This window comes from Balaenoptera musculus, chromosome 3 (genome assembly GCF_009873245.2).
Source record: "Balaenoptera musculus isolate JJ_BM4_2016_0621 chromosome 3, mBalMus1.pri.v3, whole genome shotgun sequence".
NCBI classification, from domain to species: Eukaryota; Metazoa; Chordata; class Mammalia; order Artiodactyla; family Balaenopteridae; genus Balaenoptera; species Balaenoptera musculus.
This window is the reverse complement of record NC_045787.1, coordinates 50501968-50516213: the sequence shown is the minus strand read 5'-3', so window position 1 is coordinate 50516213 and position 14246 is coordinate 50501968. Positions and strand designations below refer to the sequence as shown.

At 35.9% G+C, this 14246-nt stretch overlaps 1 protein-coding gene across 4 annotated transcripts in view; it reads left to right on the top strand.

The window, feature by feature from the left end:
• ADAMTS6 (ADAM metallopeptidase with thrombospondin type 1 motif 6) overlaps nt 1-14246 on the top strand; it is a 271152-nt gene that overhangs the window by 237213 nt on the left and 19693 nt on the right. For all 4 annotated transcript variants that reach the window (XR_005019513.1, XM_036849413.1, XM_036849410.1 and 1 more), the window contains one exon: nt 6172-6376. Coding sequence is in view for 3 of the 4 variants with exons in the window: in XM_036849413.1 (XP_036705308.1) it covers nt 6172-6376 (205 nt within the window). In the remaining variant the exon portion in view is untranslated. The remainder of the gene's footprint in view (nt 1-6171; nt 6377-14246) is intronic.

Here is a 14246-nt window from a genome sequence, read left to right as displayed (position 1 = left end):
ACCAAATAAGGAACACAGAATCTAGGGTGATAGAAGTTTTTATTCTAAGACTTTTAAAATTTCATGTCTCTTCTTTTTCAACTGTGATCACCATGTAACTAACTCCTTAAAAGCCAGACATGAGAAAGTATAGAAATACAACCTATGATATGTATTACAAAGACAAGATATTTAATTGTTTTTTTATTTTCCTTTCTTCTGCTAATTATTTTTATAAATTTATCTCAAGAGAAACTGAAAAGCTATATAAAACAAAGTGATGCTCAAAAACCACAAGATATTTTTTGACGTTTCCAATAACTTAAGCATATTTTCATATAATTGTGAGCCTCAACCCAGTAAGTTAATTCCCCGACACCCAGTACTTTAAGTATTATGTTTGTCATGACCAGCCATTTAAGGCATCTGAGTGGGCCTGGTCACACCTGTTCTATTTTGGCCTCAGCTTTTTTATTTGTTTAAGTTCAAATGCTATTCAAACATCCTTTGAGATTTCAGTGGTTGGTCATTTCATTCCATATATCATGTGCTTGGATATTACATGGGAGTTTTTTTTTTTAACATTTTAAGGATAATTGACGTATTGGAATTAACCTACGCAATTAAAATTGTTTCATATTTCCCTTCCTTTTGCAGTTCGGAAATAAAAAGTTACTTCTTAACTTTTTTTTGTTGTTTGGAGGTAAGAAAATGGAATTTGAAAAAGATAGAAAATTTAGACAGACAGTTTTCTTTGTTGGAAAGAGCTAATGATACATATTTAAAATATTTCTCTTTTATCAGTCCAGTTTTTCTTAGTTCCTTTTTAATTTCTTCTTTATTCCTTTAATTCAGACGATGAAAAAGGAAATCTTAATTATTCAGAATGGTTGTCATATGTAATAAGATTCCCAGTAGACATTGGTATTATAGAGATAAGGCTCACTGAAAAACTACTGAATTCAGGAAGACTTTAAATGAGTGTGGAAGAGAGAAGGTTTTTCAGATGACAATGTGATATCATATTTGGTTTTTGTCATACATATTAAAGCATAAAATTTTTTAAATGCAGATAAGTAGAAAGAAGAAACTAAAAAACCACAATACTTGTAAGACCACTGTTAATATTTTGATCTATATATTTCATCTTTTTCTATGTCTACATAGGCACATGTATATAAAAAATGGAATTATATTATTCATGATGCTTTGTAGGCAGTTCTCAACATATTGAACATTATGTTGTTCTGAACATTAAACATCATCTACAACATTTAGTAGATATGTCATTATTTATTTAAATTGATTTCCCACTGTTGAACAATTTTGTCTGGGTCCTAGCTTTTGATCCCTTTCTATTCCACAGCATTAACCATTTTTGCTACTAAAATTTTGCTCTCTATAATTATGCCCTTATGCTAAATGAATAGGAATAAAATTTCTGGTTCAAATGGAATTATATTTTACTCTTTGAGACACACTGTCAAATTGCTCTCTAGAAAGAATGTATGAATGTATATTCCCACCAACAGTACGTATATGACTGTCATTTTCCTGAACTGAACAACACCGGGTATTATTTTAAAAACAATCTTTAACTATTTTATAGGGAAGAAAAACACTTGATATCTAATTGCTATTTTATTTTTTGTGGTAGAATTGCTGGTGAAGCTGAACACTTAAAAATTATGTTCAGTGGCCATTTGTATTACTTCTTTTTTGCTTTTCCTCTTCATGGCCTGACCCATTTTTCTATTGAAGTGTTTATCATTTTGTTATTGATTTGTATGAACTCAATGTATTAAGAATATTAACTATTTTAGACATATTTTTTCCTAGTTTGTTATATATTTCCCATATTACTTATGGTGTTATGATCTATTTTTACTTATAAAATTTTTTAAATACTATGTAGGAAAACTGTCAAACTTTTATTTCTTTCATTGGTATAATGTTATGAAGGCCTTACCCACTTTATGATTATACTTTCAAAGTTTTTTTTTAAGGTAAACTCTATCTGAAATATATTTGCCTGCTTTGAGGAAAGGATCTATATTTATTTTCAAATATTATTGTTTTCCCAATACCATTAATTTAAAATCCTAAATGGTATTTTTTAATCAGAAATTATCTAATGAAATATTTTAAATGTCCTTTAGTCATATTGGAGACTTTATAAGTAGAGTATGGAAAAATAGAGGGCAGTAAGGTTTATCCTTGTTCTGCATAAAGAAAATACAGGGGACTAGGAAGAATAGACAAAAGAGGCATTGGTAAAGAAATAACAATAATAGTGTTTATTTGGAGGACCTTGAAAGGCCAGAGGAAGCCTTGCTGGGAAAAAGTAATGTGGTCAGAACAGCAACTCTTTCATGAGAAAAAGAATAGTAGTCAAGATGGTGAGGTGACTAGGGATAGGAAAAAAACAAGAATTCTAGAGGCATTGAATGAAGATGGTAGGATTCATGACATAGGCAGAAATAGTTAGGAAAAGGAAAAGGGAGGAGTTGATGTTAAAGAGCATGACTGATAGGAAGCTAGTGCCCCACTGTAAGAAAAGGAAGTAATGTTGAGTTGGAATCCAAAGAGAAAGGCCAAGAGTTCAGTTTTGACCATGCTGTCTTTTAATAGCAAGAATATTTGTATATATGACCTCATGTGAAGAGTCTTTGGATATTGAATATAATTCCTGTATGTTACTGTGATTTTTAAATTTGCAAAAATCAGAAAGGTAAAAACAATGGAGTACAGTACATTGTGATAATACTGTGACCAAGAATTAAAAGACATTTTTTTAAGCAACTGCGATATGGAAGGCACTGTGCCTTAGGAAATGGTTCCTTTTCCTAAGGACAATCTAATTGGGCAAATACATATAAAAATATCTATAGTACAAGGCAAAATATGTTAAGTACAGTAAGAGTTATAAGCAAAAGGGCCAAAGGGTGGTCAGACTGGAGAGAGATTTTTACCCAGGGGCTAGGTTTTCTTTAATAGTATCTTTTTATTTTGAGTCATTGCACCTCACCCCATGGACAACTATAATCTGTTATTTTAAGTTTAGAAAAAGATCATCAGAGTCCTCTATAAAACTCCAAAATGTAAGACCTGGGAAGAATCATAGAAATCATATAAGTCAACTCCCATCATCTCATTCTCTTCCCCCAATATTATTGTTTGTCCTCTTAAGGTACAGATAATGCAGATCAGATTACACACAGGCTGCATCAAGCCACTCATTTCAGACACTCAAACATGAATCCCACTAACTGTATACCTTCTTCACCCTGGTGAGGATGAAGACAATTTTATCACTGGGTCTTCAGCTCAGAAAGAAATAGCCCCAGTATTATTCAGATTATAATAATTCAGCAATTGATAGTCTCAGAGAGAATTTTCGTGCTCATATTTTACCACTGAAACTAGAGGATGAAAAAAGAGAAATAGGGAGAATGTCATCAGAGGGTCAAATACATGGAGAATGAAGGTGAAGGAAGCAGTCTGTCTTTCACTGGACAGGAGAGTGGTGAAACTGGGACTAATAGATGCAGTGGTAAAATTGCAAAACTATTTAAATAACTGGATGGTGATTTAATCCTTTAGAGAGGCATGGGAAGGGATGATTTGGTGAGCAATGAAGACGCAACAGGGACTGAATGTGAAACCTGAAATCAGAGTTAAAGTCAGAAGGAAAATTGGAAGCGTAGTTAATATTTTTACTTTCATACATTCTGAGTTAAATGCTAGAGTGATACATCTAGGTTAAAAGATGGTTGGCAATAAAAGAGAGGACGAAGAATAAAAAGGCGGAGGTGGCCCTGGCCTCATGCACCAAAAAAAACAGCAACACCTCCTGAATCACTGCTGTTACTCTGGGCACCTGTGTTTAATTTGAAGGCCTCCATCCCTCTTACATTATGAGACCTAATGAGATCATGGCTGGAGATGGTATGACTGAACTTTTTGTGGCTGAGTTATACACATTGCTGTTTTATCCCCTAATCTTGGTGATGAAATCACTGCTGCGAATTGAATCAGAGTTTCACTATGGCTGGCATGCAAGTGATTATTCTCAATACACATTTTCCTCTTTACCAAAAATGGTACTAACAACTTAGGATCCTGTTCATCTGCGGAAAATGAAACGGAAAGAATATGAAAATCACTTTAAATCTCCTCGGAAAATGACTTAGAAAAAAAATGTTAATATCAGATTTTTTAAATTCAGGATTAAACTGTCATTCTATAAATAAGTCTTATGTTGAAAATTTTAAAACTTTTGACAAAATATATTTTTAAGTTTGACAAACTGGTTAATTATGATATTTCTAAATGCTGGTTTCCCTCTGTAAGTAAAGATAATAAAAATAATAATAAACAAAGGCCATTGTGGCTTATTTGGCTGAGTGTAGGCTCAAATTTAGGATACTAGTACTCTGACTTCACTAAGGTATTATCTTCCACATACAAAACTGGCACACATGAGCTAAGTTCATGAAAAGAGGTGAAATTTATTCTTAAACTTTAATACTCTTCCCTCTGGTTACTCTTCTACTAAGAGCATGAGCATATCCATTTAGGATATATGTGTGATTTATAAGCACAGATGGAAGAAAATGTCTTCTGACCTCATGCTTGTGATCTAGATCTATTATTTGGCAGTGTTATAAATGAAATCCAGTGGATATCAATTGATGGGGGATCTAGTCCTACCTCCATCATTGCACTTTTCATGATTTTGGAGAACTGTTTTCCTAACATTGGGTCTTACTTTCTTCTATAAAACAAAGTACAGTGCTTTGAGCATAGTAGGCATTCAGCATATATTCATTACATTAAATACAATAATATATCAGTCAGGACTCTGGTTGGAAATAACACAACTTCAACTTTGGCTAGCTTCTGCGCTTAAGAGGATTTATTGGTTTATATAACAAAGCTGAGGGAAGCATAAGAGTGGACCTAGCTTCAGGAATGGCTGGAATCAAGCACTCAGATACCTGCAGGACTCTCTAGCTCCTCTGCATTCTTTCAGATCAGCTAATTCCACTTGACAGGGGACATGGCCATCATCAGCTCTTATATCTTTATACACCTTTCTGACCAGAAAGGAAAGCGTCCCTTTTGCTCTGATTGGGATCATGATTCATACCCTTGGACCAATTAATGTGCCCAAAAGAGTGAGTCCTGCAGAAATACTACACACACACACACCCCTGAAATTGTATATATGAAAGTTCATTGATGACTTTAGGAGTGGTATACCTACAAATATGAGATATGTTCATTTATTAAGACACTTCTGTTTCTTCCCACATTAGCTGTGTAGAAGCTGTTTTTAAGAGTAAAGGGGTCAAAGCAAAGGATCTCCATGTTTTCACAGAGCTGGCTCAGGGCTCTGCTCTTACCGCAGAGTTTTTAGGACTCCCAAGTCTTCTGGATGGATACCTGGGCCATCTCTTCCCCTGTAAGGACAATAAAGACGTCTGTCTTATGCAGAGCGTGACATCCATTTCTGGGAATCAGAAAACAAATCCCTAGCTCCTGTAGTGTGGTTTTATCACAAAGTCCTCAATTGAGGGAGAACCTGCCTCAATGTAATAATAAAAATGGCTACTGTTTCTTGTTTGTTGTGTGTTAGACACTGTTAGAAGCTCCTGAGACCCTATTACTAGCATATCTTCTCTTGTTCATGTTCAGTATGTCAAGGTGATAGGCTGAAATTAGCCATAGTGAAGTATTTATACCACAAAAACTGGCAAATGCAACAAATCAGGATTCCATCCCTCCGATGAGGAACCAGTTGTTACCATTTACCAGCACATGGCTTGGAGCTTCATATGTTACCTTGCTTAATCATCAGGACAATCTCATGATTGATATTGTTATCCTCGTTTTAGAAATTAATAAAAAAGGACAAAAAGAAGTTTAAAAACACATAATGCATTGCTTGTTTGAACCTGGGTTCTGCCTGCTCCAAAGCCCATGCACTGTGCTCTAGAAGGCAGCCGACAGTGGGTTATCTTTTCCTTAGCAGTTCTTCCATTTGTCATTTGTCACATCAGCTGACACTGAAATGTTAGCTCTTCTGAGAAGAGGAGGTAGTCCACTGAGAAAATGCCTTCACTCTGCTGAAATCTCTGGCTGCACTGAGGGAATGCTTTTCTGTGTTTCTTCCACTTCTTGTTGCAGGTGGTTCATTGGGGACTGGTTGGAATGTAGCAAGACTTGTGACGGTGGGATGCGCACAAGGGCAGTGCTCTGCATCAGGAAGATTGGACCTTCTGAGGAGGAGACACTGGACTACAGTGGTTGTTTAACACACCGGCCTATTGAAAAAGAGCCCTGCAACAACCAGTCATGTCCACCACAGTGGGTGGCTTTGGACTGGTCAGAAGTAAGGAAATCTGAGGCTGTATGTTTTGAGATGTCTTAGCTATCAATACCAAAGCATTTAATATTAAGGACAGCTGAGCATGTGAGCACCTTAGAACTCAACAAGTAAGGGCTGCATAACTCTGAATTTGGCCATGTTATATTTTTTTTGCTGCTTGCCAGGAAGTAAAGGTTTTTGGAGTAAGGAAAATCAATGAGAAACTAGTCATCAATTTAATTAAAAAACAAGCCTGAAGTGAATTTGAGAGAATATTATAAGTGGGTTTTCTTCTTCGTTGTTATTCTTGAACAGCATTATAGGCTCAGAATTAGTGATGTATTATATCTTTTTTTCCAAGTAATGTTCCAGCCTAACCATATAACTCTTACATATGAGTTTAATTTATCATCACATGTTATATATCTATATATATTTTAATTGCTTCTGGGGAAGAAACATCGAGTTGAGGGTTATAACATATCAAAAAGTCAAATTCAGATTTTATCATTACCTCCACTTATATGATCATTGAGGAAGATCTGACTAAGATAATGTTTTTCTGGCATACATGTATATATAAAAAGTCTTATATAATCCCGAGGCCTCAGAAAAATGGTCTTATGAAAAATGAGGTAAGAGGTAGAGTTAATTCTTGACTCTTCATCTTGCATGAGACATATACATATACACACGGTACCATTCTCTACATTTCCTAAAGAAGAACTGAATCCTTCTGTAGTGTTGGTTAATGTTAGAAAGAATGAGTATCTGGCTATATAACTAAAGGTCATTTTTCTAAGTTAGCAAAACAGGATGCATTTCCTGCTGGAAACATTGTGGTACTTGCTTTAGGTATTTCCTGTAGACCTCATAAGTTTGTCAAAAAATAAACAACAAAAAAAATTAAACATTGTTCTTTAGGAACCTCTGGATGTAACTTTTCTCCCTGTGAATCTTACTGCTTGAGTGGCCTTATTTTGCTAGAGGCACAGAGCTAAAAGAGAGACCTGTGTTTAAGATGGTACATGGAAATGGAGATTCTGACCGGTTGTGGTTATCTGTGGAATCTTTGGCAGAAGTTGGGAGTGTTCTTCCAAGTTTCCTGGCCATAGTCCAGCTTCAGTAATTACATTCTGCCTACCTGACTTTTATTTGTGTTTCAATCAAATGTAGAGATATTCTCGGTATTATTCAGTGGTTATGGAAAACAGTATGAACTCTTCTGTTCCCTAACAGTGGGTGGATTAACTCCTACATTCATTTGGAAGATAAAATCCAGTGATAAAGAAGAGACATTTTACAGAATTGTACACATGTTAGTAGTTATTTTACTTGCAAGTCAGTGCCCAAGACCCTTATAGAAGTTCATAAATAGTCTTTAATAATAATGGCAACGTTGTTATTGGAAAATCCTAATGGGAGACCTGATAATTGGCTGCAACATTTTTAGGGTTTCAGGCCAAGTCAGTAAGTATAACTGGGTGCTTTATAACCACACTGGGATAGGAGCTATGGAGAATTCAGAAGAATCTCATGAACTTGGGAAAATAAGAAATATCCATGAAGCAGCTAGAGAATAACATAAGACAGTGTTTAACAAAATGGTGGATTGTGAGGTATAAATGTATAAGTGATACAGAAATTCAGAGCTGAGAAGGTCAGAATAGCCTGGAGTAAGCTCAGAAGGCTTTTTAGTTGATGGGGGTTGAACTGAATGTTGTAGGAGTGTAAGATTTGAAGTAGGGAAGAGAACAAGAAACTGGAGAAGTATTCCTGATAAGAGAAACAACTGAACAGAAACACAAAGATCATGTGGTGAAAGTAGAGTGGGAGAAAAGGATTTGTTTTAAAGAATAAATGGAAGATAAAATTGAATAAAGTAGTGATAGGTAACAAGAAGGCTTGAATACAGAACTTTATACTATATCATCTTTCTACAAAAAGTGGAGAAAACTCAACAAGTTCAAAAACAGAAACTAGAAAAAACTTCTGCTGATCACTAAAAGGCCAAAATCTTCTCATGTGCAGACTCACTTCACATTGGTCTCTGGACCTACATTTTTCTGTATCATTATATTTTTAACATAAAACACCAAATATAATCACCTTAAGGAATAGATTATGTATATTACTGTATGTTTCCATTCCAAATACCATTTTAAGATTTTCTTCCTAACTCAACTTCATACAGGTTGTAGTTACCCTACTTTTAGCATTTTGCTTCTCATCTACCCAGTCTTAGAAGTGGCTTGCTCAAATGGCTTTGCGAGGCTGTTAGGTACTCCTGGAAGCTGCCTGGAGAAATATGTTTAAGTTAAGGGGACTTTTAATCACATTTCTGCTGTCTTCTTTAAGATAGCTGAGTCAAAGCTTAGGGGAGAGAAGTGGAACTGGGGGCATAGAGTACACATGTTGGGACTATCACTTCCAAGAAAACCAAAAAATAGTGCCTGTTGTCTCTCCACAGACAACACAGGAAAACTATTCTGGGGTAAGCATGAGTCAGGAAATCCTGCCATTGCCGTCTCAAAGATCCTAGCTGAACATCATCTATACCATTATCTTCATCCTTTGTTCAGGAGGAAAGAGATGATTTTTGTCCCCATTCAGTCTCTCCTGTTTATTTTCCAAAGGAGAGGGTGCACTCTCACGCTTCCATTTCCCTTTACCATAAAACCTACCTCTTCTCTAGATAAGTTAAAAATAAGTAAAAGTAAATAGCATTAAGTGAAAAAAAATGTCTGAGTAGCCATGGAGAACAAAGTGAGAACAAGGAACCTGTTCTTCTCAGAGGAATGTAACATCTCCCACTAATGAAAAGAGGAGGTCCCAGCAGAAGAGCAGGCAGTGTTCAACCTCTTTCACTTAACTTTTGCAAAGATATTTCACACAATATCTTTTTCACACGCCCATGAAAACTTCCCTCCTCTTTCTGCCCCCTTCCCAATTCCAAATATCAGCTGTCTGAGCTCTGCTAATCACAAGAGTGAGGTTCAACTGGTGAAAACATGTTGCAGTAAGAGGAATGTACCCTCTGACCTTTTTCTTTTCTTTGCCGGCCGCTCTAATGTAAAATTTCCATTGTTGCAAAGCCAAGAACCGTTTTCATTTTCCCCATCAGTGAAACCCACCCAGTGCTTATGGCAAAAAAAAAAAAAAAAAAAAAAAATTTAAGCCAAATTACCTTGGTGGAAAATGGCTCTTCTGCAGTCTTTTGTGAAACTAATGAAGCCATGGCTTTCCCATTTCCTACAATTTAGCCTCACTCCTGGGATCTCCCATGCTATGTTGGACTTAAATGGCTGTCTGTTTTTGCCCTCTCTTGGCATGTGACTCTTAAAGTGTTGCTGTGTACTGTGAATGGGCTCCAGCAATCCTTAGCCATTCTTTTGATGTATAGGAATGGTTTCTTTTGACTCCCACAGAGTACCCATTGAAAAAGTTCTGTTTTTTGTACTTATTCTTGGACAAATAGATGACTGGCATCATACTCAATTGACTTGATGGGATGTACATTTAGGTAGCATTACTTAAGAAGGATGGGGTGGGGGGAGTCTTCCTACGGAGGCACTGTTCTTTGTTTTAGTAGATACTTGTGCTGTCACCTTGTTTACTCCTAGGTTCTACTCTGATGCCATAACTAAGTAAATTAAGCCCACCTCTCCAGAGAGAATTCAGTCTAACCCCCAAATGTTAATGTTTCTATCCTTTACAAGTGAGAGCCAAATTATTTTCCCTGGTGTGGTTTCAAATGTTTTTTCTGCAAAATATGTTTTTGCTTCTTAATCATAGAATGTTGAACTGAAGTATAAATGTATCTCTCATAAAAATCACCTCCTGTATCCCACTGAGATGAGAACAAAAAACAAATGGTCTGGTCAGATTTTAAATAATTGTAAGATTCTGATTATATGAATAAAAGAAGAAAAAAAGATATTTATCTGCAATGAGGAGAAATAGTGAGAGAAGTAATTTTACTAAAGAATCATTTTCCACTGAATTATCTTCCACCCAGCTACCTAATGGTTTATTACAAGAAGGAATTGAATGGATTTTGATATTTATAACTAGACTTTAGTCTAAAAAAAGACATTTTATTACTAAATATTCAATTTCTAATTATTTCTAATGAATTTTACTGCATACTCAAAAAGTGTGCAAAAAATAATACCCTTTACATGGATATAGACTAATGATTATCTCTGAAACATGCTCTGAATCATTTATGATTAATTTAATGCCTATTAATCATATACATAATTGTGGTTACATCTTGCTTTTCTAGGATTTCGTATTTTTTTAGGTAGTTAAATAAAACTGAGGCTGTCAGGTAGATAAACATATTTATTTATCAGAAGGCTAGAGAGGCAAAGATGAAATGTAAGCTAAATAAAGCAGAGGGAAGAAGCAAAAATAAGAACAAGCTGAGGGATGTCTCTGCTTGAACACCTCTGACATAAGGTCAGAAGAATTTGCAGGATAGAGTTCTACTTAAAACGAAGTTGGTCTAAGTGGCATCCCTGTGCCTTTACTATTTTTTACAAGCAATTTTTAAACATTTAATTTTACAGTCACCCTCTAGAAGTGCAATATTTGCAGAGACCAGAGTTGAGATTCCGGCTATAGACATGTAATATTTGTGGCTAGATCTGCAGGGCTCAGGGCTGGTATATTCATTGAATCCGAATGTAGTTTTCAGTCATTCACTATTTTGAGAATCCAGTTGATTATCTCTACTTCCAGTGCTATAGGATAGAATATCTGTGACTTATTTAGTGGAGCTTGGGCTATAATTTTCTTAATTATTTCTTGCCTCAATAGAAGATGTCATATGTTAAGCTTTGCGTATAACTTCACATTGTCCCACAGAGGGTTTGTGTCTTTGTACATTTATCTTTCAGAGCATTATCTTTTTCAGAGCTGCCATCTGAATTTATCTGTACTTCTCAGTACTTCAGTTTCCCACTAGTAAAATTGGTGTGAAAACAGCACTTCGTGAGGTTTCCATGAAGATTAGGTAGATTGTGACATGCAAAGGACTTAGAATGCTGCTTGACACTTAATAAATTTCAATGTTGCTTTCTCTTTTTATTCTTCTCCCTAGTATCGTCAATCTTATTTGTTTTTTTGTCTTTGATTCCCTGGGGACTTCTCAGACACAGATGAATGAATTGTCTGTCTTTGCATTGTCTGCCTCCCAGAACTGTAAGCAGGACTTTGGCATAGGCTCTTAGGAAAGACCGCTAGATGTTACTGCAGTCTTCAAATAATAGCAGAAGCTTCTTGCTACTGGAAAAGGATATTAGAATAAGCGAGAGACCTATGTCCTAGGCTTTAATTAATTTTTGTATTGAAGTGGAGTTGGTTAACGATGCTGTGCCAATCTCTGCTGTACAGCAAAGTGACTCAGTTATACACAGACAGACATTTTTTTGTCCCAGGCTTTAATATACATACATATGCTTTTAAAAATGCGAAGAGGGAAGGGGAATGGCACAAGTGCCTTTTTCAGTAAATTTTCCCAATATAGAAAATTAATCGTAGCCTCAAAATACTAAAACTGAATACTAAATACTAAACTGAATTCCCTGTACATCCTAGGTGTTTCTGCCTCTGTCTCTAAAGTCTGAAATACCCTTCCATCCTCTTGTACTTTATCTCATTTATTTTTATAATAATTAATAGTTCTTATGTATTCTCAAGACTTTGTTTCTGCCAATGCTAGGAGCTAAAGTATAGATCAGAAGGCTTAGGATTTAGTTCCAGCTCTACCACTTGCTGTCTGCCTAACCTCGATTAAGTTGCTTAAGCTTTCCTGTAACAAGACTCAAAAACTTATATGAGAATAATGTATGGAAAGTATTTTGTGAACTGTGAAGCTCTAATGGAATATAAGGTAGTGGTGTTATCATTATCAGTAATAATATTAAGCATTAAGAGAGTGACAGAAATCCTCTAAGGCTGTGTCTTCTAACACTGGTGGACGGCGGAAGAGACTTGGTGAGAAGTCAAGAGGACCAGACACAAGTGGGACAAGCTCAAGAGACTGGAATCAGGGCTTTATTCATTCTACAGAATGCATGATTGCAAGATAGGGTTGCGTGTCTTGGTTTCTTGATATATAAAGTGACAGGGTTGTTTTGAGGACTAAATGAGATAATATGTGCAAAGTACGTGGTGTAGTGTCTAACATGCACTCAGTAGGTGGTAATGTTAGGTCTGTCATTTAAACACTGCACGACTTTGTACCAATCACTTACTCTAGGTTGTTTCTTCATTTTAAAAACAGAATAATAATTGTCATCTCACAGGATTTTTGTGAAGACTGTGTGAATTACAGCGCTTAGCACAGCACTTGCTATCTAGAGTGTTTATTAATTGGCAGCTGCTATCAATATTATCATTATTAATAGCAGCAGTAGTCATAGTAGTAGCAGCAGCAGCATTAGCTTTGTGCCTGGCGCTGGGCTGGCACTAGGAATACTGTACCTTGTTTAGTAGGGAGAGGTGAATCTGAAGAGGTAAGCAGAGCCTTCCTATCAGTGTATAGTAAGCATATTTAAAGAGTTTGAAGTTTTATCTTGAAGACCACTGAAGGATTTTTTTTAAAAATCAGAGCAGAATATAACTGGATGTGTGCTTTAGAGAGTGGATTGGAGTGAGGCAAGAGCAAGAAACAGGAGACCCATTAGAAAGCCATTGCAATGTTACATGTAGGAAATGATGTTTGTCTGTAGTAAGGTTAGTGGCAGCGGAGACAAAGAGAAATCAACAGATGTGAGAGAGATTTATGACTTAGATTAATAGAACCTAGTGACTGAGTTATATGGGTAGAGTGAGGCAGCAGCTAGAAATAAGGATGTTGATTTGGCTGTGAAAAATAATAACAGGGATCGGGAATTTCTCTCTTGATTTCTAAATCCCTAACTAAAACCTTTTTGGGAACCATATTGGAAAGAACTGGATGTTATTCTCCTTCAAAATGCATCTTAATGTAATGTTTTCTAAGTTGGAGGAAATGCCCTCTGTTACCACATTCATTGTGATGAAGAGTGTTCATGAGATCCTTGATTTACACCTGAAAGAATTTTAATATTTTTCTTTCTTTCTATGACATGAACCAGGTTCAAGGATTACCCCTGACAGAGCCACTCAGGGGTGTGTACATTGTTCATGAAGACATTCCCATCCCACAACTAGTACATGTTGATTTACCTAAAAGTAAATCAAAACCGTCATCTTCCCAAATAAAGGAGGGTATATATTTATAGAGTGCTTTCTCAAAACCCTCTGCTGGATCCTGAGGATGGGGGTGAGGTTGTGTATGAAAATGAAGCAGAAATGAAGTAATTTTAAGGAGCTTATAGTCTGGTAGGAATGAGAAGACTTATGAATACATAATTATAAAATAAGAAATTGATGATTAGGGGCACAAGAATTTATATATTCTTACATCCTCTTTTATGTTACTTAACCTTGTGTTCACATATCTATCTCCTACATTAAAACTGTGAGCTCCTTGAGGTACAGACTGACTTATTCATTCTTATGTCTCCCCTTCCCCCGGTCTAGTGTAGTTCCTGTAGGAAATTTGGAAATGGCTTTTGAATGAAAGGTATAGAAACAGGGCTTCAAAATATTGTGGGTAAGGTTCTCACTTCACTGAGAAGAAGTACAGATTATAAGGAAGGGCTCAGATGTGCAGGGGAGAAAGCTGGAGGACTTCAGTCAGGCACCACGTTGAATAGGTGGCTCTAGAACAGAGCACTCCAATTAACCTGGAAAAGAGGTAAGTAATAGACTTCATGACATAGGAAGAAGGATCTTTTCCTCAGTATGAAGAGCAGACTGGTCCAACTAAAGAACAGCCAAATTCATTATGTTTAACTGA